This window comes from Crassostrea angulata, chromosome 10 (assembly GCF_025612915.1).
Source record: "Crassostrea angulata isolate pt1a10 chromosome 10, ASM2561291v2, whole genome shotgun sequence".
Taxonomy (NCBI): Eukaryota; Metazoa; Mollusca; class Bivalvia; order Ostreida; family Ostreidae; genus Magallana; species Magallana angulata.
Genome location: NC_069120.1, coordinates 21,040,025 through 21,064,940, shown reverse-complemented (window position 1 = coordinate 21,064,940; position 24,916 = coordinate 21,040,025). Strand labels below are relative to the sequence as shown.

Sequence of the window (24,916 nt, the reverse complement as noted above, 5' to 3'; positions counted from 1 at the left end):
TATAGGGTACCCTCATTGTACGGATAACTCTTCCTACAGTTTTTAAGATACAAAGTTGTCCTTTTGCAGATCAATTGTACATATACATGTATATATCAGAGGTGTGCATTTTGCTAGGATTTTGATTTCTGATAATTTATGAAAAAAATACCACCTTTTGAACTTAGTCATATTTTGGCAAAATATTGCATATTAAGTACTCCATTTCACTGGATACGGTAGGTAGTGTTTATCAATTCAGGGTTGACATGGATTATGGATACAGTTCACATAAAAGAAAACCCGGTTTGCTGTCACATTGACAGCTTTTCATTTGTTATATCTAAGTCATCATCGATCCTATCTAGATACAGCACTGGTATTCTTTTTTTTATGTGCATAAGTTGATTTTTAAGAAAATAAGACTCAATAAAGTAGACCAATTGTAGTTATTCTATACGATGAAATGCAAAAGTATATGTAACGATACTTTTTTTTTCGAGGGAACCGCCCCCCCCCCCAAAAAAAAGTTAAGTTTTTTTATGCTCAAACACAATTTTTCACAAAATTGTCTTTTACTAATTAACAATTTTGTTTGTCAATGAGTCCATGACCCTAATAAAAAATTGTTAATTAGTAAAAGACAAAATGTAGAAAGTGTCCGAATAACAATACCGGTATCTCTATTCGTGTGAGTGGGTGGGCGGGGCTATAGGGATATTTCTATTTTGCATATAACTCATATTTGTGCACCTATGTAATTATAGCATTTATATTTATCGGTGGGTTCCTAGTTCAAGGGGTAATGTCCTCGATGTGAATTCAAAAACTCTGCAAATAACAGGGTTGACTTTGGGTCATGAACCCCTCCCTTAGCCTCTCCCTAGACCTACATGTATAATCTTGGATGGATGCTACATCTTGTGATTCAAATGCAAATGAGTCTTTGGTGCTAAATCTAAGCCGTAATTTTTAGATGCTAAACTAAGGAAGCTAACCTTTTTTTGTAGCATGTTGCCTGTGATGGCAATATTTCATTGAAGTTATTCATTCATTTTTGCTTACACGACTCAAATTTGAAATATCATTGACCCTTGTGCTAAGATCGTTAAAAGTGATAAGATTAGATATTTTCATTGATATAAGAGTAAATTATAAACCTGACGCGCTGTAAGCATTATATAGATCTAACAAGCGTTACAAAAACATCCACCGATAGAAAACAAGCCATTAATAATTTCTTTATGAACAAGTTTTAATCTGAATACTATAGCAAGTCTATGTTTTAGGTATTGAATGAGAGCATCCCTTTACAATGTAAATGGCATTTGCATTCTTCAAAAAATCGAAATCCACTTGGATCAAAGCGTTACCGTATTTTCCCTGCGTTAACAATGCTTATATCGTCTGATATTATGCACCACATTATGTAGGAAAATACATGTCTTTGTATCAGATCAGAATAATTATGACACAAGTATTCATATCAAAACCACTTTAAATTCATACTATCTATTTTATAAGGGGATAAAAGGACACAACTCGTTTCTGATACATTGCTATTTTTATATACATGTATTAAAATACACATGCAAATGCAAATTTAAACATATTGGGTGTAAATAAAGCTTGCAATGCTTTTTGCAAATTAACTAAATATAAATAACTTCTTCATTCAAAATGTAAACAAGTACATAAAAAATTTATCAAAAACTAGAAAGCAATTCTGCTAAACAAAATCAAAAGGGCATGGTCATGATCGTAGCTAAATGAAACTTCAACTTGTCAGATTGTCATTCAAATTTTGGCCATGCATTAAAGACACACAAAATACTTCAAATGAACAAAAAAAATTGTATCTCACGTCATTGCCATGCCCTTCTAAACTTAGTCATAAAGCTTTAATACTAATAACAGTATTTATCAAAAGCAGTGTTATTGTTAAGAGCTGCTGGGTAATTATTTCTTGTTTCAACTTTAAATTGATAATATCAATATAAACAACAAAATACTCATTACTACCTAAAACATTATTTTTTTTAAATACACTGACTTTAACAATCTGATATAATATACCAAGAATCTTTTCGATGTAGATTGATTTTTTATCAAATATAAATTTCAATGAAAAAAAATATAGCAACTTTGACAACCTGATATAATATACCAATAATATATAATATACCAAGAATTGTTTGGCTGTATATTGATTATCGTATAAAATACATGAACACATACAGGAACACATTCTGGGTCCTTCATTAAATGCCATCATGATCTAAAGTTTACAGAGATTGAAATACAAAGTATGAATTACAGGTCCATATCAATCTACAAAAAATTTAAAAATATTGTCATTTGTACCTACTCTCCACATTCTTAACGAATTGTGCAAACAAGTTTTAAATTTGAAAAAAAAAATTGTCATGATTTTCTCATGATTGTCAACAAACTGGTGAACTGTGACTTGATGCATGATATTTTCAACAGCTGCTGTTTGTGAGTCAGAGGATCATGATACCCGGTGGTATTTTAGTTTGCAACTTTTTAGTATCACTGTCTAACCGTGTAGTTTATTAATATTACATGTAAATATACCAGTATATCATATTTTTCAATAATACATGAACATGTACACTGGTTTAGTGGTTTACACTGTAATTTGAAAAAATTCATATTGGGAGGGGGATAATACACACTCTGAATATTGGCTAGCGTAAAAATATAAATAGATGTACATCCATGAGTTATGTATTACCTACAGTATGTGGACATGTATCATATACAGTGTGGTATGATACTGAATACAATTTGATAAGTTGGTTAACTCCATATTTCAATACATGTATCGTGTTTGAACTAAACTGTGAATTAATCTACATTACATACATGATGTTAGAACTACTTTCACTCCAAAGCTTACAACAAATGCATGGTCATTTGAAATGCTTCCAAAAAATTCATACTGAATAAAAAAGGAGTCATTGAAATTTCTCAAAAAAAAATGATGAGTCAAATATTCACTCAAGAGAAGCATGAAATGATTAGTGTTGATGGTTTTTATAACAAATTTCAAGCTATTTTTTGCGTTTCTGTTGTGGTGTGCTGGATTTTGTAGCTGCTGCTCTCCGTTTTCGATCACTCCTCACCGGTTCTACCACTGGACAGACAGTAATCTCATTTACAAAAGATGTTGCTGATGTCTGACCTTCAAAAAATACAACTGTGAGAATTTAGGTTTTTTTCCATAGTGCTAATGAAACATTTTACTTCTATGGGTCACATTCGGAGGGAAATGTTGTTTTGAAAATACTGTGATTTCATCAATATCTGTTTAATAACAATTTAAACCTTATGTTAAATATCAACAGTGAGAGGTATAATTAAGAGGCCTTAAATAGGGATTAATGGTGGTGGCCATTTTTAGGCTATATTTACCTCTTTTTATCAAAGAGCTCTGTATAGAGATATAGAAAAATGTTAACATTTTAAAGCAAATGTATATGGATTTTAACTGATAGTTTTTGGCCAAAAATATCAAGTTTAAAAGTTTAAGGCAGAGTTGATGGTTAATTTGTTGACCATTCAGCCTCTTTAAGGTCAAAATCTAGTAAGTGAAAGGTGCCTACAGGTTTTTGAAATTCAAGTTACAAATTAATTTCTTTCAATGATACCTAAAAACAATAGCTTTGATAGGGTGTATCAGGCTTGAATTGTTGGTAAACACAATGAAAAATCAATGTTTTAAACTGTCATTTTCCATGGAATATGAAGGAAATCAGTAACAAATCCCAGAGTCTTGTCCATTTTTTAATAAGGAAATATGCCTACAGTCTCTCCAAAAAGGGCATTAAACAAGCTCCTGACCTCTTCTTTAAAATGATGCCAAATTGAATATAGGTATCGGGGTTACTTTTCTCATGATATAATATAAAATGTCAAAAAATTGTATCATTTTCTACGTTTCCTTTAAAGCCGTAAAGTACAGGAAAAAGATCTAACATATCAATAATGACATCATAATGGTTCTAGCACTAAACAGACAGTCTGGAATCATTTACTCAATCTTGACCTTAAAGACCAAAATCATTAACACGTACCTGCAGTCTTCCTCCTTGGAGTTTGGTTACTCAGACTGATGACAATCATGGATATACCTCTCTTAATGGATGGTTTGAAGGCACTCATGATCTGAACAACGGTTTCTTTCCCAAGATCTGCTGGAACAAGAGACTCTTTGCTGATGTTTTGAGTTGCAGGACAAATTATGAGGGAGTGTTTAGTGTCAGCACAAGCAGAACGAATCAGTTCTTGAAGAAACATGATGCTATTTACAAAGTCTTTCATCTCTTTCATGAAAAACACCTTCTTATTGAGGGTCTGGCCTTCCCTTGCAGACTGATTCTGTATTAATCTTTCTATACCCTGGTTTTCCTTGGATGCAAGAAAAATGTCATCTGATGGATAAATGTATGAATCACATTGGTTCCAACCTTCCCGATTCATCCAATCACAGATTCCTTTCCATTCAGTTTCAGTGTCTGATCTCAAAGGGGTAGTCGACACAGTTGTAGCGTCCGTCCATTCATACAGGTGGCCCAATAATTCTTTGGCATTTGGGAGAAGTCTGTTCCGTATCTTGCATGTTCTGTCCACGGTATCGTTCAACTTTAAAAACAGAGTATTTAATTTGGCATCCATGAAGAGGACCTCTTCTCCATTGGCATTTTCATTCCTTACTTCACTCAGTAATGAGGACTTGATTTTGTTTACAATTTGTTCCGGAAGGTTAAGCAGATGTTTAATTGATTCCATTTGATTAAGCTGACAACTGGTATCTGTCAACAAATTCCCAAGCTTCTTAAACTGTCTCTCCCTGTGAATCAAACAAATGACAGAATTAGCATATTTCCTGTACAAATAAATGGAAGTAGCAATTGAAGGGTAAATTCTATTTCTACTTTCATAAAATGTATAATAAAATGAATAGTATTGGTACATTATTATACAATATAACTTTCTGTATTGAAGGTTCTTTTCACCCCATATAATTTTTGCCCTTCTACACTTGCAAATAGTTTTGCTGGTCATTGAATTTGCACAGACACAGTTGTATTTTATAAAGAGGGAACATTCAGGACATTGGAATTCGCCCAGTCTTAAATTTGCCTGCTGGAAATAAGGACAAATGGGGCAAAAATTAAATGGGGGCAAATATTTTCCTGAGTACAGGAATACATTTGTCAAAATTTCATTCATAAGCTTAGACATGAACAATTTGAATGGAAGAAATTTATCCATAACATCTTCTCCTAAGAGTCACTGCTAACAATTTACCTGACCATATCTGTAATAATTTTCATGAAATGAGGAAGATGGTCATCAGTCAGCTGATCTGAAAAGCTTTCTGAACTTGTCCAGATAGCAACATTCTGCACATCAAAGCTGTCCTTGGCCTCTTGGGTTATCATGATCTTTTTGGATGGCCAAACTTTGGTTGTACTGCTAATTGCTAAAGCACAAGCTGAAACCCACATGGTTAAACAACATTAATAATTCTTATCTACAAACAATATTTGACTACTGAGTTTTATTGATTACATGTGTTTGTGAGCTTGGTGTAAAAATACAGAAATTTACCAATGCTTTTTGCACTAAAACAAATCTTTGGTTTGATTACTGGCTAAATCATATCAAATATGATTTATGATAACCGTATCTTTAAAATAAATATCGTACAAGAGAAAAGCTGTCATTGTGACAGCAAACTGGGTTTTCTCTTGTGTAAACAGTATCATCATTATCATCAAAAATCGGGTTTTCTCTTGTGTAAACAGTATCCATAGTTCATTTGTCAACCCTGAATTGAGAAACGCTACCTTTCAAGAGAAATGGGGTACCCTATATGCAATATTTTGCCCCAAAATAATGAAGTTCAATTGCTGTTTTGTTTTCCACAAACTATCAAAAATCAAAATCAAAGTAATACATAATGTACACTTATCTCTGATATATGTACAATTTATCTGCAGAACAACAACTTTCTATCTTGATAACAGTAGGAGGAGTTATCTGTACAATAAGGGTACCCTAAGAGTAATATTATGCGAAAAAATAACTATCGGTATGTTCAACAGCTAATTTTTTTTTCTTTCTTAAATTTTCAAAAATTAAAATCCATGTAATATGCAAATTTCTGATATATGTACAATTGATCTGCAAAACAACAACTTTTTATCTTGAAAACTGTAGGAGTAGTTATCCACACAAAAGGGGTACCCTTTTGGCAGCCACCAGCCCGCCAATTTCAAAAACCAGATTTTTCAATTGGAAAAACTGGTTTAAAAAGTAGGTTAGTTTGGTTCATTTCACTTTCATTGTCATCTAGCAATGCCTTTTTAATTAATTCAAAATAATTAATAATTGTATAATATCCTTAAATTATAGTGAGCGCTGCTCACCGGCGCACAGCGCCGGCGAGCGAAGCGAGCTCTAAGAACCAGTGTGCGCAGAAAAAAGAACGAGCTAAACCTACAGTTCATCAAACAAAATTTTTTGTCTACGTCCCATAATGCTCTCTAATGTTTTCACCCGTGGTGCTATGCCAAAAATGGCCGACTTTTAACTCGTAATTTACGGAGTCTTAAAGTTTGAAGACACGTTTTGAGTACTGCATATACTTTGGCGAGACTCAAAAGATTTGTTACATGCTTCAATACCTTCGTATTGAGTAAACAAATGTAAACAAAGATGAACAAAGTCAAGGATGACGTCACAGTGCTCTCGCGCTATATTTCCCGCGATAAATTTAGAGGTGGATCAAACATCTGTGTGTACTTGATTTAGCTATTTCAGTATAGACTGTGATACCTGCCTCATTGACATATAATTTGTTTTTCATTTTTTTTTAATATAGAAATTGTATAAATATACACTAGCTAGAGCTATACTTTACTGTCATATCAATCCATTTTCGCATAATTGTGCATGCGTGTACAGTAAGTTTATGAGTAGGGAGGAAATAAACAATAGGACATTTTGAATTAAATAAAAAGGAATAAAATAAAAAAAATAAACAGTTAAAAAAATTATGTAGATTTTGCATATAGTCAGACCATTCAATTTAAAACTAAGTGGGAAATTACACACCTATAAACAGGGACCGCGCTCTCTCTCTCTTTCTCTCTCAGGATAGCAGGATAGGGGGTTGCGCTGTATGTATCACAACCATTAAAATTAGTACTTTTGGCATACTTATTATAGAGCAATACTCTCTCAAAAATTCACACTAGGTTGACAATGATGCGAGGTATGTATAATTCTTGCTGCGCTCGCCAGAACGGTAGCACCATAAAACACATTACATTGAATACTTTAATATCAAAATACTGTTAAATATTGAATACTCTTCCTGAGTGCAGTAGTATCTTATTTCAGGATTTCACAATTTACTTAAAACATAAGAAGTGTTCAATATTGTTTTAGGAGTTTTTCTGCAAAATCTGTCTACATGTATTAGTTATCATATATATACATACTGTTAAACTGTTATTATGTCAGTGTGTCTCTTTATAACATAATCATACATACTGGGAAATTTGGCCATTTCTTCCCATTCCGACTCTGAACTTATCCCTGGTGTGTGGGGGAGGACTTGTGGACTACTCTTGTCTCTGGTATTACACGAGTTCTTGGAGACATTTGTCTGTTGAACCATTTCATCATCAGAACTATACCCCTGGCCATTACTAGTAGCCTGGTCTTCTGTGTTAACTTCATCAATGGAAGACGGGGAAGTTGTGATGTGTAGCTCAGCTGTGATGAATCTATCGGCTCCATTTGAGGTTTTGTTGTTTCCGCGGGAGTTGTTCTTTGGGGTTGAAAATGTTTGATTTTCTGCTGCTCGGGTTTTTTTGTTTCCGTTCTTTGTGACCTGTGTCCTCTCTTGTGTAGCTGCCTCCTGATTTCCTTTCTTAACATTAACATCTGTTTTTTTATTCACAACCTCAACATTGCTTTTTTTGGCTTTCTCTTTGCGTTTTAGTACACTGCTATTTTCAATTTCAATTGTGTCTGAATCCTCCAGTTCGGGACTTGGGTTCCGTGACCTATTCATTAGACGCCTGTCACCTCTAATGTCCGTCAGCCTGACACTTACATCTAATGCCTTGCTATGAAATGGATCTTCCAGCACAGAATCACTAGAGTCATTCACATTTTGCAAATCAATCTCATTCCCACTGATTTCTGAAATTTGATCGATCTCGTCATCTTCTTCGGAATATTGTTTGTTGAGACTTAGCTTTTCTTTCAAAGGGCTAGTTTTGGTTTTCTGTTTACCGTCAGGCACATTTTGAACAATGGGAGAAGCAGACTCTTTTAATTCTATTTTCTTGCCTTTTCTAGCAGACTTCCTAATTGCATCCCCTTTTTCGCTGGTAGTGGACATTTCCTCATCCATGTCTTTTTCTGGTGACAGCTGGCTTATCATTAAAATATCATCATCATACTGTGTGTTAAGGCTGTCTGGTTCTGCATGTACTGCATTATCTTCATCATCACTTCCTTGCTCTTCATCAGAGCAATTCCTTACTAAATGCTGATGCTGGTTTTTTAATGCACCTGAAATCATCAAATAAAATGTTTCTAAGTTTAATTCTTTAATGAGGGTTTTATATACTAGTATATCTTTAATTGTTGCTCTTGTGTGGCTTCGTTATTAAATTTTTTTTAGCTATTAATATTATTGAACATATATATCATTCAAAATTGCATTCATTTATTATGAAAATATCATGCTTTCATTTGCCATTGTTCACACTTTGATTCATTCATTCATTTATAATATGGCTGTGGTACAATTGGTCACTTGGTTGAGTTTGGCAGGTGGATCAGTGAATAAAGGGTAAGTTATACTGTTTATTCTAGTACATGTAATGGTATAGTGTGGGTGCGCATGTTAATTCAACTTTGAGCACAAACTTTAAGAATTATTTTCATGACCCAAGACAGTTGCTTAATATATAGAGCTTCATAGCCTGTCAACCAATTAATTGTTTTCCATTCGTCATAAATTCTGTACTACTTGGTGAGTTCTTTATTTTATGCCTATAAATACTGTATAATTAGGGGTAAATTTAATGACTGAATGGAATGAGAGTGTTTTAATATTGTTAATATTTATAGATCACCAAACCAAGTAAATCCATCACATATGTTTGTTGAAATTGAGCATACACCAATAAATATTAAATACATGTATCAACATACAAGGCCTTAAAGTATTATTTGAATCCAAATAGTGGAGAAAAAATACATAAACTGGTGCCCATGTTAGGACCCAATTGTAACTGCAAGGTGCCAAGTCAAGTCTTAATCAGGGACTCGAACCCAGGGCCTATGGCTTACCATGCCAGCACTCTGACCACTGAGGTATTGTACAGCAAACCTGATTCATTGGTTTATTCAAACATTTTAAATATTTTACTACCGAAACAGTAAAAGTGTGAAGTACCAGGGGCAAAACAGATTCTTTATATTACCGATAAGTGCAATTTGTTATAGGTGATTGAAGCTGGCATTGTCGTAAGTGTGAATTCATCATAAACATGCTTGCTGCAATCTAATTAAAATTAGAACTTCCATCCGCTCCCCGGTTTTCGATATGTCACGTGACATATCGAAAACCGGGGAGCGGATGGAAGTTCTAATTTTATTTAGATTGTGCTTGCTGTATCCATGTTTTACTGTAAATACATTTCAATGCTACAGTACCGTCAACGCGGATCCCGTATTTGACCGCGCTCCCCCCGCGGTTATTTAATCCTTTCCGCGTTACACCATCGCGGTTAATTCATCGCGGTCCTCGCTGCAGCCATGTTTAAACCGCGGCGGTGTGACCTACCGTTGTACAAGGTGATCGGAGATTTTTACCTGTATGCTATTAGACAATAAGACGGCCACCTAACACTGAGAGTCATTCTATACTGGCCATGTCTGATGTATTGTTTTCATTTCACATATTAACATAGGTAATCACAGATTACAAAGCTCACCGAGACGAGACATCACCCTTATGAGACTTCACCTTTATGAGACCACCTTTATCATATTAAATGAAAATCATACTTTGTGATCTTGGATATTCATGGATTCTGTTTTGACACAATATCATATATCATCTGTTAAAAAAATTGTATGATAATCATATGTTCATATGTTAATCAATACAATAATATAAAATTAAATACTGCATCCTATCATATCTACAACATATATCATATAATACAGTAAAATACCATAATAAACAATGATGAGATATAATATTGTAACGTATGATATGACATTGTATTGTGTTATATGTTATTGTATTTGATCACATAATACAATATCATAATATATAAAACAATATAGTTTTATATAACAATATCATATTACATCATAACATTGAAACATATGATGTAATATGATATATTATTATTATATATTGTATAATATAATATGATATTGTATGATACTGTATCAGTTTTGATACATAATATGATATTGTATCAAATGAAACAATATTATGTGATAAAGTAAAATATTATATAACACAATATTATATTATACATGTTGTATCATATGATACAATAATATATTTTACAATATCATACAATACAATTTTATGTGATGTGATAATATATCATATTATAAACCAATATCATATTATACAATATTGTATGATACGATATTATATTATAAAACAGTATCATATTATACAATTTCATGTCATATAATTCTATATTACAGAAACCGATATCATATTATACAATATCGTATGATACAATATTATAGAATATACAATATTGTATCATAGGATACAATATTATATTTTGTAATATCTTATCTATAGTATCATGTGATAAAATAATAAATTAATAATACAATTGAATATTATAATACAATATTGTATCATAATATACAATACTATACATAACGATATCATGATACAATATCATAACATAAAATATCAAAAAAATTGATACAATATCATATCGTATCATATAACTTTTTATAATATTACATATGATATCATATTGTATCATATTAAACAATATTGTTTCATACCATACAATACTTTATCATAGGAATCATGTTGTGTCATTTATCAGCAAACACATCTATCTATAGAGCAGGTTTGAGTGAGGAGATTTCTTTAGCATCCTTGATAATGGATATCAGACTCTGCATTTGAAGCAACCTCTGCGTTTCATTTATAATATTATAGTTTAATCAACTATGCAAGCTATCATCTATAAAAATGTGACCTGTTCCAAAAAAACTAAACCTCATCCAGCATCCGAAACCTATGGCTCAGATTCAGCATTCAAGCCTGTCAGGTGGATCAGTATACATAAGACGCATCTCCATGCAAGTTTGGTGAAGTTCAGACCAGTAATAAATAAGATATCATCATCAGAGGAAACTAGCAATTAAAACCTTAACCTCCTCCAGCATCCGAAACCTATGGCTCAGACTCAGCATTCAAGCCTGTCTGGTGCATCAGTATCATAAGACGCACCATCCATGGAAGTCTGGTGAAGGTAGTACAAGTTGTAACTAAGATATAATCATCAGAGGGCACCTGCAACAAAAAATTTAACAAGCTCTAAAAACCTTAACCTCCTTCAGCATCTGTAGCTTATAGCTCAGATTCAGCACCCAAGCCTTTCTGGTGCATCAGTATCATAAGACACACCATCAATGCAAGTTTGGTGAAGTATGGACCTGCAGTAACTTAGATATTGCTATCAAAGGGCACCTGCAACAAAAACTTTAACCTGGTCCAACAACCTTAACCTCCTCCAGCATCCGAAACCTATAGCTCAGATTCAGCACTCAAGCCTGTCTGGTGCATTAGTATCATAAGACACACCATCCATGCAAGTTTGGTGAAGTACGGACCTGCAGTAACTTAGATATTGCTATCAAAAGGCACCTGCAACAAAAACTTTAACCTGGTCCAACAACCTTAACCTCCTCCAGCATCTGAAATTTAGGACTCAGATTCAGCATCCAAGTCTTTCAAGCCCATAAGTAGGTCCAGATGCATCATCCATGCAAGTTTGGTGAAGATAGGACAAGTAATAGCTTAGATACAGGACCTGCAACAAAAACTTTAACCAGGTCCGGACGCCGACGCCGACACCGACGCCGACGCCGACGCCGAGGGTATAGCATAAGCTCCCCCTGACTTCATCTCGGTGAGCTAAAAATGATTACGTATTTTAAATGCACGTTTTCAAAACTCCTTATCGATTATGTTAGAGATATCTTAATTAAAGAATCATCTGCACCCGTAATTATTTTCATGTAACTGTTGATAAACCTATTATTTCAAAAATATTTAGTCATTTTTATAATGTAATCTACATGACGGAGAGGGTTAGAACTATAAAACATTATTTTTCGATTTTTTAATGATTTTAAACATTTCCGACTACAAAAATGTTTTAATCCATATCAGTTTGTAGCTCGTTTTACGGCACTCTCTCGATGCTAAAGACAATTAATCTAGTCCGTGACAGGCACATGCTACATGGAGAACGTATACCTACGGCCAACGGCATGATATGAAAATTTTACTCAACCCTAAAAATACTAAATCATATTGACATAATTTTATGTGAGTTCAATATGAAGCAACAACACGAATGTACATGTAGTATCAGCTGCGAATCCGTTTTTCGTAACCGCCCCCTCCACTTCTTCAACGTTTTAATAAATGACTGTGAAAGTACATGTAAATTGTACTTGACATTAGTCCCAATTGTTTAACACAAAGGTGTGAAACCATCGCATTGACGGGAAATCACTCTACACTTGAATGCACAGAATACACTGGTACATGTACATATGAGACAGGTGGATAATCTGTGTAACGAATGACCATCAGGAATTTCATTTGTTTTTCAAACAATTTTACTAACAGTAGTAACGAGAGAGAGAGAGAGAGAGAGAGAGAGAGACTGTCGATACTCAAGACAAATAACCTAGTCCGTGACAAGCACACGCTACGCGGTGTACGTATACCATACGATCAACGGCAACATATGAAAATTTTACTTTACCCTTAAAATATAAAAAGATATTGATATCATTTTATGTGTGTTGAATATGAAGCTACTACACATACCGGTATGTCGTAACTGTAGCGAATCATAACGTTTTTTGTACCCCCTTTCCAACGTTTAATGACTGTCAAAGTTAACTGTATTTGTCCCAATTGTTTTACACAAAGGTGTGAAACCATCGCACTGACAGGAAATCACTCTTCGCTTGAACGCACAGAATACACGGGTATGAGGCAGGTGGATATTCCTTGCAACAAGTGACATCCAGGAATTCTACCCGTATATCAAACAATTTATTTAACAGTAACAATAAATAATTGTTTCATTTTACTGCCTTCTTAAACTGTAAAAGGTGTTTAACATGTCTCTTCCCCCGAAAAGAGAGAGAGAGAATTAGTTTTTCTTTTCAAATAACGTTGTATACGAACTAAACTTCACAAACACAGTGTCAAGCATTAAATTAAACATCATAAACAGTGTTAAATACTTTATTGTTAGACAAACTTCTTTTTTTTTCTTTACCCGAAGACTAATAGAACGAAACTGTTTTCCTTTATCAAGGAAGAAGCACGTGGTGCAGCTCGCGGGCTGATTTGATTGACAGGTGGAGCACGTGAACTCAGACTGAAACTGCATATTGGATTCAATCACAATGTCTTTTATGAATACTAAACTTAGAAATTTTTTATATAAGTATATTTCAATTGAATGCAGTGGCGTCGTGGGGGGGGGGGGGGGGGGGGGGGCTAAAGACCATTACCCTCTCTCTCTCTCTCTCTCTCTCTCTCTCTCTCTCTCACACACATAAAGATCATAGATAAAATCAAGATCGGCGACACTCAATCAAGAAGCCTCCTCTGTAAGATAGGTGTACGGTTAGACGAAGCCGTACGCAATTTGGAGATTTTCTTTTTGTCTTGAATAGGTGTGAAAACCCCTAGAGCATGTGGCTTTCTACCCAAGGTTTGTTAATCACTATACACAGGAAATGATCGCGACTTATAATTAATATACACAATGAAGGAAATGTGTACAAAAATACACATGTAGTTGGCATTTGAATTTTTTAAAAGTAACCCGAGATGTATGCATTTAATAACATGTACAACTTACCATGTTGTTTTGTGATGTAACAACCTCATTCCATTTCTTGTAAAGAAATGTATATCTTAACGCACACCAGAACGCCTAGCCATTGTTTTATGAAAATCACAGAATATACGTGTATGTACACTGTATCTTTTCAGGGCAACACTTAGTTTAAAACTGAATAAAACCCGTGCGATGTGAAGAATCATACAATTTTAATTATGAGTACCCTTTTCCTTTGGGTTTTAATTAGGAGAACTAATTTTTCTTTGAACATTTAATTGTGAGCAATTGTTTTTATAAGGCTACAACTAGTCGGTCTACAGAGCTGGTTGAAATCAATTTTCCGAACAAATTATAAAACTTTTATCAAAACAATGACGCTTTCTACAGCAATTATAAAGTCGTGATTTTCCGTAACATGAGCGATTAAGCCACTTTTAAAATTTGAATGAATTTTTAACGGTTTCACAGGATAAAATGATATTATACATAAAAATGTACATACCTGAATATTTATAAAGTAAAATATTCAATTTAAGTAAATAAGTCTTATTAATTTTACGTTTTTTTTTGGTTAGATTTTAAAATTTAATTTAATCGTATATCGATATATCAATAAGTTAGTAAAGCATGATTTTTCAACCACCTGCGGGCATGGCTCATTTTACCTTGGATTGTACAGATGACAGCTTTAAATGATTAGAATTCAAATATTACCCCAGTATTACCAAATAAACAGCAAATATCAAAAAAAAAATTTACCTTCAAAATATGTGATTTTCTATAAAAGGATCATGATTATCTTTATGCATTTGTTAAGTTATATTTATGTTTAATGCATGTTATTTTTTTTTAATCGAGGGAGATAACTCGTGTTCCTTTTCGATACTTTTTAACACCTGTAATCGATCGTTCAAACCGCGGGGGTGTTATCATTATGGGTGATTGAACCGCGGGGGCACGCGGTTTTTACCTGAGACAGGTGTTTGAACCGCGTTGCAATTTGGACCGCGGGGGTGCGCGGAAAATACGGGATCCGCGTTGACGGTACTGTATACCTACTTTTTTTTTATTTTCTAATCGATTTCTCATTCATTTTTAAATGTTTTAGCCAATAGTACCTTTACAATGCATTATAACTTGCTGGTAATTTCATTACTTAACTATCAAGATCAATTGATTGTACATGCAAAGTAAGTGAAATAATACTTTTTTTCCCTTCAAATTAAGTCTCAATGAGATGAATGTTATTAGAGGTAACACCTAGGGGATTTCTGTAATCACTTGGTCATCAAATCATTATCATTTGAGTTTATGATTCCAGTTATTGATGCCTCCTGGCCTCTTCACACATTCAGGTGGTATTGGACACTTCCATGTTATGATGTATTATTAATCGAAATAAACAATAAATCAAGTGTAATCTTATAAAAAATTTCTTTCCTAAATTTGTCACCTAACAGCACAGCACAGTGGGTTAGAGGGTTCACTTCGAATCTGCAAGTCATGCGTTCAAATCCGGCTGGGGATTTTAAAATTTTTACCTTTCCATAACTTTTTAAAACATATCTTTTTGGTTAAATATCATGAAATTTGATAATTCTAAATTGATTAAAGTATTTTAATTATAACATACTTTAATCCACACTAATATTGACAGATGTCCCATACCACCTTATTTTACTTTAGCATAAATTCATGTTAAGTGTTATGTTTAACTTAACAGGTATAGATAGCACCCTCTTTAATTAGTGTGCCTACTTTTGTTTTTGATCTGGAAGTACCTTTTTAATAATATATTTTAAAGCGCTTACCTTTATTACTTTTAAATTGCTCATAATGGTCAGGACCACAGAACACTCTACAAATAAAACAAAAATAAATGTACATTTCAGAGTAGTGGCAATTCCCCCCTTTTTACTTGATGTACCACTAAGTCTACATACATGTTCATGTATAACAACTTACAGTGCTTGGTTTCTTAATGACCGACTGTTAATGAAAAAAAAAAATATCAGGTTTACTAAACTTATAAAGGAGATTCACAAATATATACCATTGTACATGTACATGTATTTTTTGTTGACAGCAAGAAAAATCTTATTTACCTCACTGAAATTGTGACAATTTGACCAGTCTTGTATTTACAAATTATAGAATGTTGTGCTTTGATTTATGGTAGTTCAAGATCAGTACAGTTGAAGTTAAAATTCTCGAACACTGATATCTCGAATACAATGGATTTGTCGAAGTGATTTGTACATCAAACCACTTATTTTTTAAAAATATTTTACTCTTGATATCTCGAATACTCAGATATCACAAAGTTTTTAAACAGTCCCATCTAGTTCGAGATAACAAAGTTTGACTGTAAAATGCACACATTTGGCAAGTTGTAAGGTATGGATGTTTATCCAAAAACATTAATTTCTTGTTTTACTTTAGATTTACCTGTACATGACAATGGTGGAGTTCTCCTTTAGATATCTGACTTCCATGCGCTTTGTGATGGCCACACCATCCAGCTTGGCACAGTAGTAGTGGAAGGTTTTAGAACAATTAGATATAGCGCAACCTGATGTAGCACCCAGCCATTTTCCCTGTCTACTCTTGTCAGTCTTGCAAATAAAACATTTCTACCAAAAAAAATAACAGTTTGTAGGTACCTTAGTGATATTTATGGAAACATTAACTTTAAACCTGACAGTGGTAAAAAGAAAAGAAAAAGCATTTAAGGAAGTAATTAACAATCAAATAAACAATAATTATCACATTTATATTATTTACATGTATCACTAAGTACAACAGTAGTTACAATGATATAAACATGAGAGTAAAATGAGGTCTTAGAATTTTTACTTTACAATGACTTACCAATCTTTTGCCTCTGCGTATCTCTTTTTCAACTTTGTCAATTTTAAATCCTCCAAAACTTGTAAACTTGTACTGTACAAGATCAGCTGAATATTGCTTTAATAAAAAATGAGAGAAAAAAATAGATTTATCAAAAAAGGATTTATTGTATGCTTTGATATAAATATATGTACTTTTAAATCAACATGTCTCCGTTTTTATAAATAATTATTTTATACGACACAAAACAGAGTAAAGCACAAAGTATTTTTTATTGTGTTGGAGAAAGGTGCGAGGATAAAGTACAGCAGTGTTATGCAACATCATTTGTCATTTATGAACATCCTGATTCGACCTCTGACATTCTGTATGACTGTCCGCATCAAATGACAAGACACATGGGATTTAAACGACAGACTCTGACACATAATTGTCATGGTATTTCACACAACGTCAAGGTACTCATTGTGTCCTACCTACCATGCACTTGTGATGGGCTGAAGTATTTTTGTTGTCATGATGTAGTTTGCCACAGACTGGTTCTGCTTCAACTCCAAGGTGACAAAAGCCACACTTTATATCTTTTTCTGCCTCCATCAGGAGCAGCTGCTGCTGAAATGGAAACCCTCACTTTGTTAAATTCATCACACTAACGTATACTATTTCACAACAATGTATATACAATAAATGCAGCTAGTAATAGTGGCTGAACTTATCAGTACATTGATTTAAACAACAATATGCTTTCTTTGACAATTCATGTGGATGTGAGGGTAGCAGGCATTGGAGTAAAAAATATATGCGTACTCTAAAACCTGGCCTGGCTTGGCCCCATTGGCCTGGCCTCAAATATGGCCTGGCCTCCAATTTGGCCTCTTCAAAAATTTTTGGTCTCAAATCAATTTTTTCTCTCTCACATTTTCAAAGATTTTTTAATGAATTTTTATTGATTTTTTATTGTTTTAGAGATAATCATATTGAAAAAATATATAACAAGTGACCTGACTGAATGAGTTTTATATGTACTTGATTTTATCCATGTTTACACACAAAGTAAATATATGTATGACATGCATATACAACACTATTCTCAATATTGACAAGTATAGTGAATGATCCCTAATACAAATGGAATCAGCGTTAAAATTCAGAGCTGCAACCCCCTTCCCCCCACTTCAAAAAGTACTCAAAACGTAGAATGTAGATATTAGAATAATAAAGTAAAAGGTCATTTTAAGAGACCGACCTGTTAGATGGATCAATAAATATCTAAAACATTTATAAACTGGTTAATAACATCAAATATCTATCACTGTGTAATCACTGTAATGCATTTTAAAAATGCCAGTTTGCTTACATTAAGAAGTCAACATCAAATAGATAGCCATCGGCAAAACAACAAGAGTGTCTATGTAGAGCACTTTTAATACATTGTACTTGCAAAGGCTTAAGAAAATTAAAAGTCAAACTTCTTTCACAGTTGATTTTTGCCTATGCAAATTGATAACCGTCCATAACACTTTTAGCTGTTCTGCACTTGGTGATCTGTTTCGGGTTCCCAGAGATATTCAAATTCTGCGTCAGCAATAACTTTTACATGCCAATGAGCGTGGCCACTAGAGGGCCCTCTTCATTACAGATCACCAATCTGTATATCGCTTATATCAGATAATCCCCTGTCTCCATTGTAAGTTAGAGACAGACAACCAGTCTACCGAGGGCAAGGGCACCCGAAATAAGGGGAACTAATTGTTTTAAAGTATGCTGAATTAACTCGTATAGGCCTAAGAGACAAGGGGTCAGCCTATAGCTCAAATTCTTAAATTGACCTTGAAGTTGAATACATGTATTCATAGAGCTACTCGAAGACAGGTTTTCAATTTATTGATTAAGCTCAGATTTACTATGAATTATCAACAATCTATAGAACAAAATGAAGTAGAACAAGAAAAAAATAATCATTTGCGTCTACGATAATCTGTTTATGATATGCGCATGATTAAAGAAAAGAAAAAAATCAACAGATTTATCATAATGAAACCTAGATAAAATGTTCTATCGTTAAAATGACAGATGTCCTATGGACCCAGTTTTGAGCGTAGCCTGGTCACGGTAAGGTTATTCTTTCTAAATGAAACCTTTTACAACAGCTTAGAATGCAGTAACAATCGATTTTCAATTCAAATCAAAATTGGAATATTTCTAGTCTCAAATTTGATTCTTGAAACACAGATTAAGCAACCCCCAGACACCCCCCTCTTCACAGCCTTTTCAAAAGTGCGTATACCAAAATACTCTCGAATTCTCGACAAAAAGAGGTCTTTCTTTTTTATTAATTAATTTTAGTTTTTATTAAAATTTTGATTTTAATAAAATGATGCAAAAATGTTTAATAAATATGGAGTCAAATTGTTCAGCATTGCTACCATGCACTAAAATATCATAGACAAAGAATTGACAAAATTTGATGCCAAAGAAAAACCACACAGCAATTTAACTTCAGAGGGGTGATCCCCTTCATTGATAAGTGGGAAAGGGTTCAGCTTAACGATGATTAATTCGTAAATTTAAAAAGAAAATTCCCCCTGGTCTCCCCCTCCCCCCACGATGCTACGTGCCTGCACAGGGCACCGTTGAACATGTTTTTAGCATCTCACCTCTTGCTGTTTTGACATTTCCTCTGACAAAGGTAGAGTGTGTATAAACCAAAATATAAAGTATATTGTTTAGGATGCAATAAAATAAAGCAGATACTTACCTCTTGAACTTTACCTCTTCAGATATATTGCTTAACACCATGCAGCATCAGCAACGCCGCCAAAAGTTCGAATAGTTCAGTAGGGCTGTGATCATATGTAATAGAAATCGATTAAATAGTCTGAATCTGATAAAAACGGAAACTCTAGCGATGCACGTTTAAGTGCCCGGGTTATGTGAACAGTATTACTTTTAGGCCACTGTTACATTTTAAAGATATAATTAATGATTCATTAATAAAAACAACTAAAAGTTGTGTTTATTTTATCCTAACGTAGAAAAATGTCAATTTTCTGATCAAAGTACTGAAAGTACTGAAAGGTGGGGACCTGAGAGTTTGAATTACTTTTACATTCCTTCGATTGACGAATATGTTCCAAAACATTAGGTGTTTTATTCTATGTTAAGATTCGTCTTCTGTCTGATATTTTGTCTATAATCTTTACTGAATCACGGCCGGGACAGTCTTTCATGCTCCTATAGACAGGTCTAGGCAACCTCCGTGTTTTGGAGGATAGAATTTATCCTTCAAAATTGATGGATATATACTTGTGCCCCCTGGTAGATCTTTTCAGATAAAAGGCAATTAACTTTGTATTTACAAAGGGGGTTATATGACATAAAATATAATTATTAGACAATTAAAAATTCACCTTAATATCGAGCTGTCATTAACTATATTCATTGATAATATTTAATAAATATCAATGTTTAAATTATTGCAGGCCTGATTTTAAAGAAAAAATATTTTCAGTGGAGACTCTCACATTTTTTTAAATATTCAGTATTATTGATATTTATAAATGGTACTGGTACTGTTCCAGTTATCGGCTAAGACCAGTTATCGGCTAAACTGAGGGTTCGGGTTTATAGCACGCGACTATCCGAGATTTTTTAATTCAGTCGTCTGTTTCGAATAAAGAAAAGTAAGTTTGCTTGAAAACTTTCTTGAATATGTTATAAACATGAGCCTTAATGACCATTTTTTACCGCCGATTTACATCTTTGCACTTTCAGCTCTGGGGGGAAATGACGTAATAAGTTAAAAATAGAATATGACCTCTTTGTGATACGTTATTATATCTTGATATTGATTTGACATATAATATAAATACATATAACATTTATAAACAGAAGAAATTCACTAAATTCCGAGAGATTCACAGCGCAGTTGAACGCCTGATTGTACGATTATGTATTGAATAGCATACGATTTTGTGTATTACCGTGTGATGATAAAGGAATAATTACAGTTGAGGAAGTTGTTCTACGATATGGAACACCCGGGCCTCTATCATCCATTCTGACCAGGGTCGCTAGTATGGAGCGAACTGTTCTCCGAGATGTGTCGTGTCTTACACATAAAGAAGACCCGTTACCACACACAACGTGATGGGATGGTGGAAGTTTCAATAAGACACTTGTGACGATGCTAAGAGCATACACAAACGATCCCCATTCTGACAGGGATAGGTTTTTACCTTATGTCATGATGCCATACAGGTCATCAGTACATGAGACCACAAGGTTCACATCAAACCTCATGATGCTTGGTAGAGAGGTGACTACACCGCTGGACATTATTTAACTGAAGTTAAACATATTCCAAGCAACAAGTGGGCATGGCAACTCAAAGAGACAATGGAAGAAGCTCACAAGTATGTCAGAGAGAACTTGCTTTTGAATACATTACATCGAATTTTTCGATTTTTTACATATACTAAGTCTTGTCAGCGGTGATGGTTTTCGATTCATGATTGTGCTAAGCTCCAAACACTGTTTCACTTCTGTTTTGCCAGAGTAACTGCAAAGGAGAGTTGATGAAAATCAACTCCCCCAAAACATCAGCATATTTCGCTAGCCAATTTGCTTTGTGGTTTTTCTTTATTTCAAGAAACACATTACACACAAAAAAAAAGACATACATTTCAAATTTTCAAGCGAACAATGTCGGTGACGATCGGTAGAATATTTTAATTATTGCACGGAACAACTAAAGAAAAGATTGTGCAATCTGAGCATATTTTAGACATATCCAATTACATGTCTGATAATTGTCTATATGATGTTTCTACTTTCTGTATGATGAACATTAGTTTTCTATTCTGCTGCACCAGTTCGTGGCAATTGATATCGGTATCATATTGTCCCAGCAACAATCTGGATCTAAATTAACGTATTTACATATTTTAGTGTCTTTGTCTGTGATAACACTACGTGTCGATTTTGCACTGTACAGTCCAATAAATTCAAATTACGTTTTGTTGGGGTGTAAGCAGGATTTGCATAATTAAGAGAAAAGTAAATCATATGAATATGTAAATATTAATATTCTAATATATTTAATCATATGATAATAATGGCTGACAATTTTGTAATTATAAGTATTAAGGTATCATTGTTTGAATATTTGAGGTGATGACTTCAGTCTTGGCGTGAGATCAAATCTATCATAAATCTCTTCGGACTTGATTGGATGTGACCACGCTCCGGCCAGAATTATACGTTTTTATAAACTCAAAGAATGATATTCTTTATTCTTCCAAAAAAAAAAAAAAATAAAACTATTAAATAAGCATTTAATTACTAGTAGGTAATTAAAATAAAACAAATGAATTCTTTGAAACATTGCTTCTCAATTTACTTCGTCTATAGATCTGTCTGAGACAATTCGATTTTGTAGGTACTGATAGATCATAGCATCTTCTCCCCCTCTATAGTGAATGTCTTGCGTCCGTGCTCCCGGACATCGTCTTAATCGACTTCGTATATGCAACTGGGTCCGCCCGAACAGCCTTATCTTCAACTTTGCACATGGGGTCATTTGTCTTGTCAACAGCCCCGGTGTCTTGCAACGGTCAGGTGTATAGACGAACAGGGGTTGCGTCCTCTTTCTAACAGTTGGGTCGACGGCTTTCTCGCAGGGTGTAAGGTCCATTGTTAGCTGTACATTCACTGGGTTCTTTGTTACTGACACCCGATTCTTCACCAGTGGTAATGTCGGGTTCCTGTGAGAGCCACCCCTCTTCATCTGAAGACTCTTCTTCGTGGTTATCTCTTGATAAACTATCTTCACTGGATTTAGTACCCTTTAAATTATCAAACTGTTGGCTGCCTTGACCTTTCTCAACTTCGTCTGGATGGTTTCTCTCTTAGATGTCTTTCTTGTCTGTCGAATAATTAAATCTTCCACAAAAGTGTCTGGTTTCATAGCACTCGGCCATGTGGTCTTTCTAAATATATTCCGAGTGACCTTTACTTTGAAAGGAACAGGATGGACATTTCTTTAAATGTTCCGTACACGTACAGGAAGTCTTCGTCTTTGCCGTTTCTCTAACAGAAAAAAACTTGCTGTAAAAACAATTTACCGCTGGATATAACCTTGCAGCCATTTAGGCTGTCTTCTAATTCTAGATTCTTTCTTCTTGCCCCCAAAACATCATTGTCAATCTCATCTGTTTCAGACCCGTCGTCACTTATAACATCTGCCTTGACGTTGCTTGTAGAAGATTGGTTAGTATCTACCTGAGAACTAGTCTCTTCATCAACCTCTTCTCTTAACACCTGGTCACGCTTTAGTCGTAACCTGTCAATATGCACAACCTGTGGATTGCCATGTTGTCCACAATCAACCTTGTAGGTAAGTCTATCAGTTTGCTTAGTACTTTTAATGGACCTTGCCAGTAACGATCTTCCGACCTTTCTAATAGGAAATTGAACATAAACTTGATAGACTGGCTTGAACTTTTGCTATGTTAATTTCTGGTCGTCGTGTTACCTTTTCTGTCCCTCCATAGCTGTGTTTATGTGCAGACTATCCAATCTAAAGATAGAACAAGTACATGTACGGGCGTTGACTAGACTTTATTATTTTTTGTTAAAAAATTGTTTGGATATAATTTTTCAAAAATATTTCTATCAAAAGTGTGATAGATTAATTCTATCTTTAAATATTACGCAACATGAATCATGCATGTAAATGTTTCTTTTTAAGCTCGGAATCCTTGTCGGAAAAGCCCGATAATTCATATTACAAAAAAATGCGCGTAATTATATGTATTCAAATACAGCTAAGAAATTACTTGCAATGCGAAATCACATATTGATTTTAAATCAAATACTAAAATCAATAAAATCAACTCCCGTCAGTACTTTGATTATTTGAATACATATCCTTAAAATTATGAGTATTCTTAAAATTCAAACTTTATTTGATCAGTCCTTCGAATAAAAACTTTACCACCATTGATTTTACTATATGTGTACATTTTAGAGTTTTGAGTTTTATTAAAACAAAGTTCTTGACGACCCCTCCCTCCCGATGTAACGTTTGTTCTATCGGGCAATTTTAAATCAACTTGTCAGTCGCATTATTTGACTTCTCTGCATCTTTCTAAAAAGTATTTATAAACGATGTAATACTATTTGATAACCAGTACCGACAAAGTTTCAGCCATTATCAATTTTTTTAATTCATGATGATAAAGTTCATAATTCAGGGAGATGAACACGTGCACACACACACACACACACACACACACACACACACACATATATATATAAAACACCAAATTTGAAATTTCCATTTCATAATTTGAATTAATTGTGTGCATGCATGTGAATTAATAACAAACATCATGTACCCCCCTAAATGAGAAAGAAGTAAGTTTTGAAAAAAAAATGTTTTATTAAAATTAGTTTTGAAAATTTAATCTTCATTGTATTTTCCGACGTGAAAGCAAGCGATTACAAACAAGAAAACATTATTCTGATCAAAACGATTTCAAACAAGAAAACATTATTCTGATCAAATTCTATAATTGATAAGAAAACCAATTTGGGGACCAATTTTCTCTAATTCTATAAACATCATACTTTGCTAAGTTTTACTTTTTTGGTCGGCCGGTGGTCGAAATAACGGCAATTAGGCTAGATCTATTTGAAAAAAATGTTTTATTAAAATTAGTTTTGAAAATTTAATCTTCATTGTATTTTCCGATGTGAAAGCAAGCGATTTCAAACAAGAAAACATTATTCTGATCAAATTTTATAATTGATAAGAAAACCAATTTGGGGACCAATTTTCTCTAATTCTAAAAATTTGGTCGGCCATTGGTCGA

The 24,916-nt window shown here is 33.8% G+C and overlaps 2 protein-coding genes across 3 annotated transcripts in view; one reads left to right on the top strand and one right to left on the bottom strand.

Annotated features, from left to right (window-relative positions):
* The window catches only part of LOC128165290 (mRNA export factor-like), a 105,227-nt gene that overhangs the window by 33,090 nt on the left and 47,221 nt on the right, over positions 1-24,916 (top strand). The gene's annotated exons all lie outside the window — the stretch shown is intronic.
* On the bottom strand, positions 1,349-19,931 carry LOC128165286 (uncharacterized). 2 transcript variants are annotated; one of them, XM_052829678.1, is made up of 9 exons: positions 19,798-19,931; positions 17,520-17,651; positions 17,061-17,156; positions 16,638-16,822; positions 16,001-16,047; positions 7,570-8,601; positions 5,317-5,503; positions 4,080-4,855; positions 1,349-3,187 (listed from the first exon to the last, which is right to left on the bottom strand). In XM_052829678.1, exons 2-9 carry the CDS (start codon positions 17,634-17,636, stop codon positions 3,057-3,059), a joined length of 2,571 nt encoding a protein of 856 aa, XP_052685638.1. In that variant the 5' UTR covers positions 17,637-17,651; positions 19,798-19,931; the 3' UTR covers positions 1,349-3,056. The 2 variants fall into 2 exon arrangements, with proteins under 2 accessions (XP_052685638.1, XP_052685639.1); XM_052829679.1 differs by having other exon boundaries at positions 17,520-17,648; positions 19,798-19,921.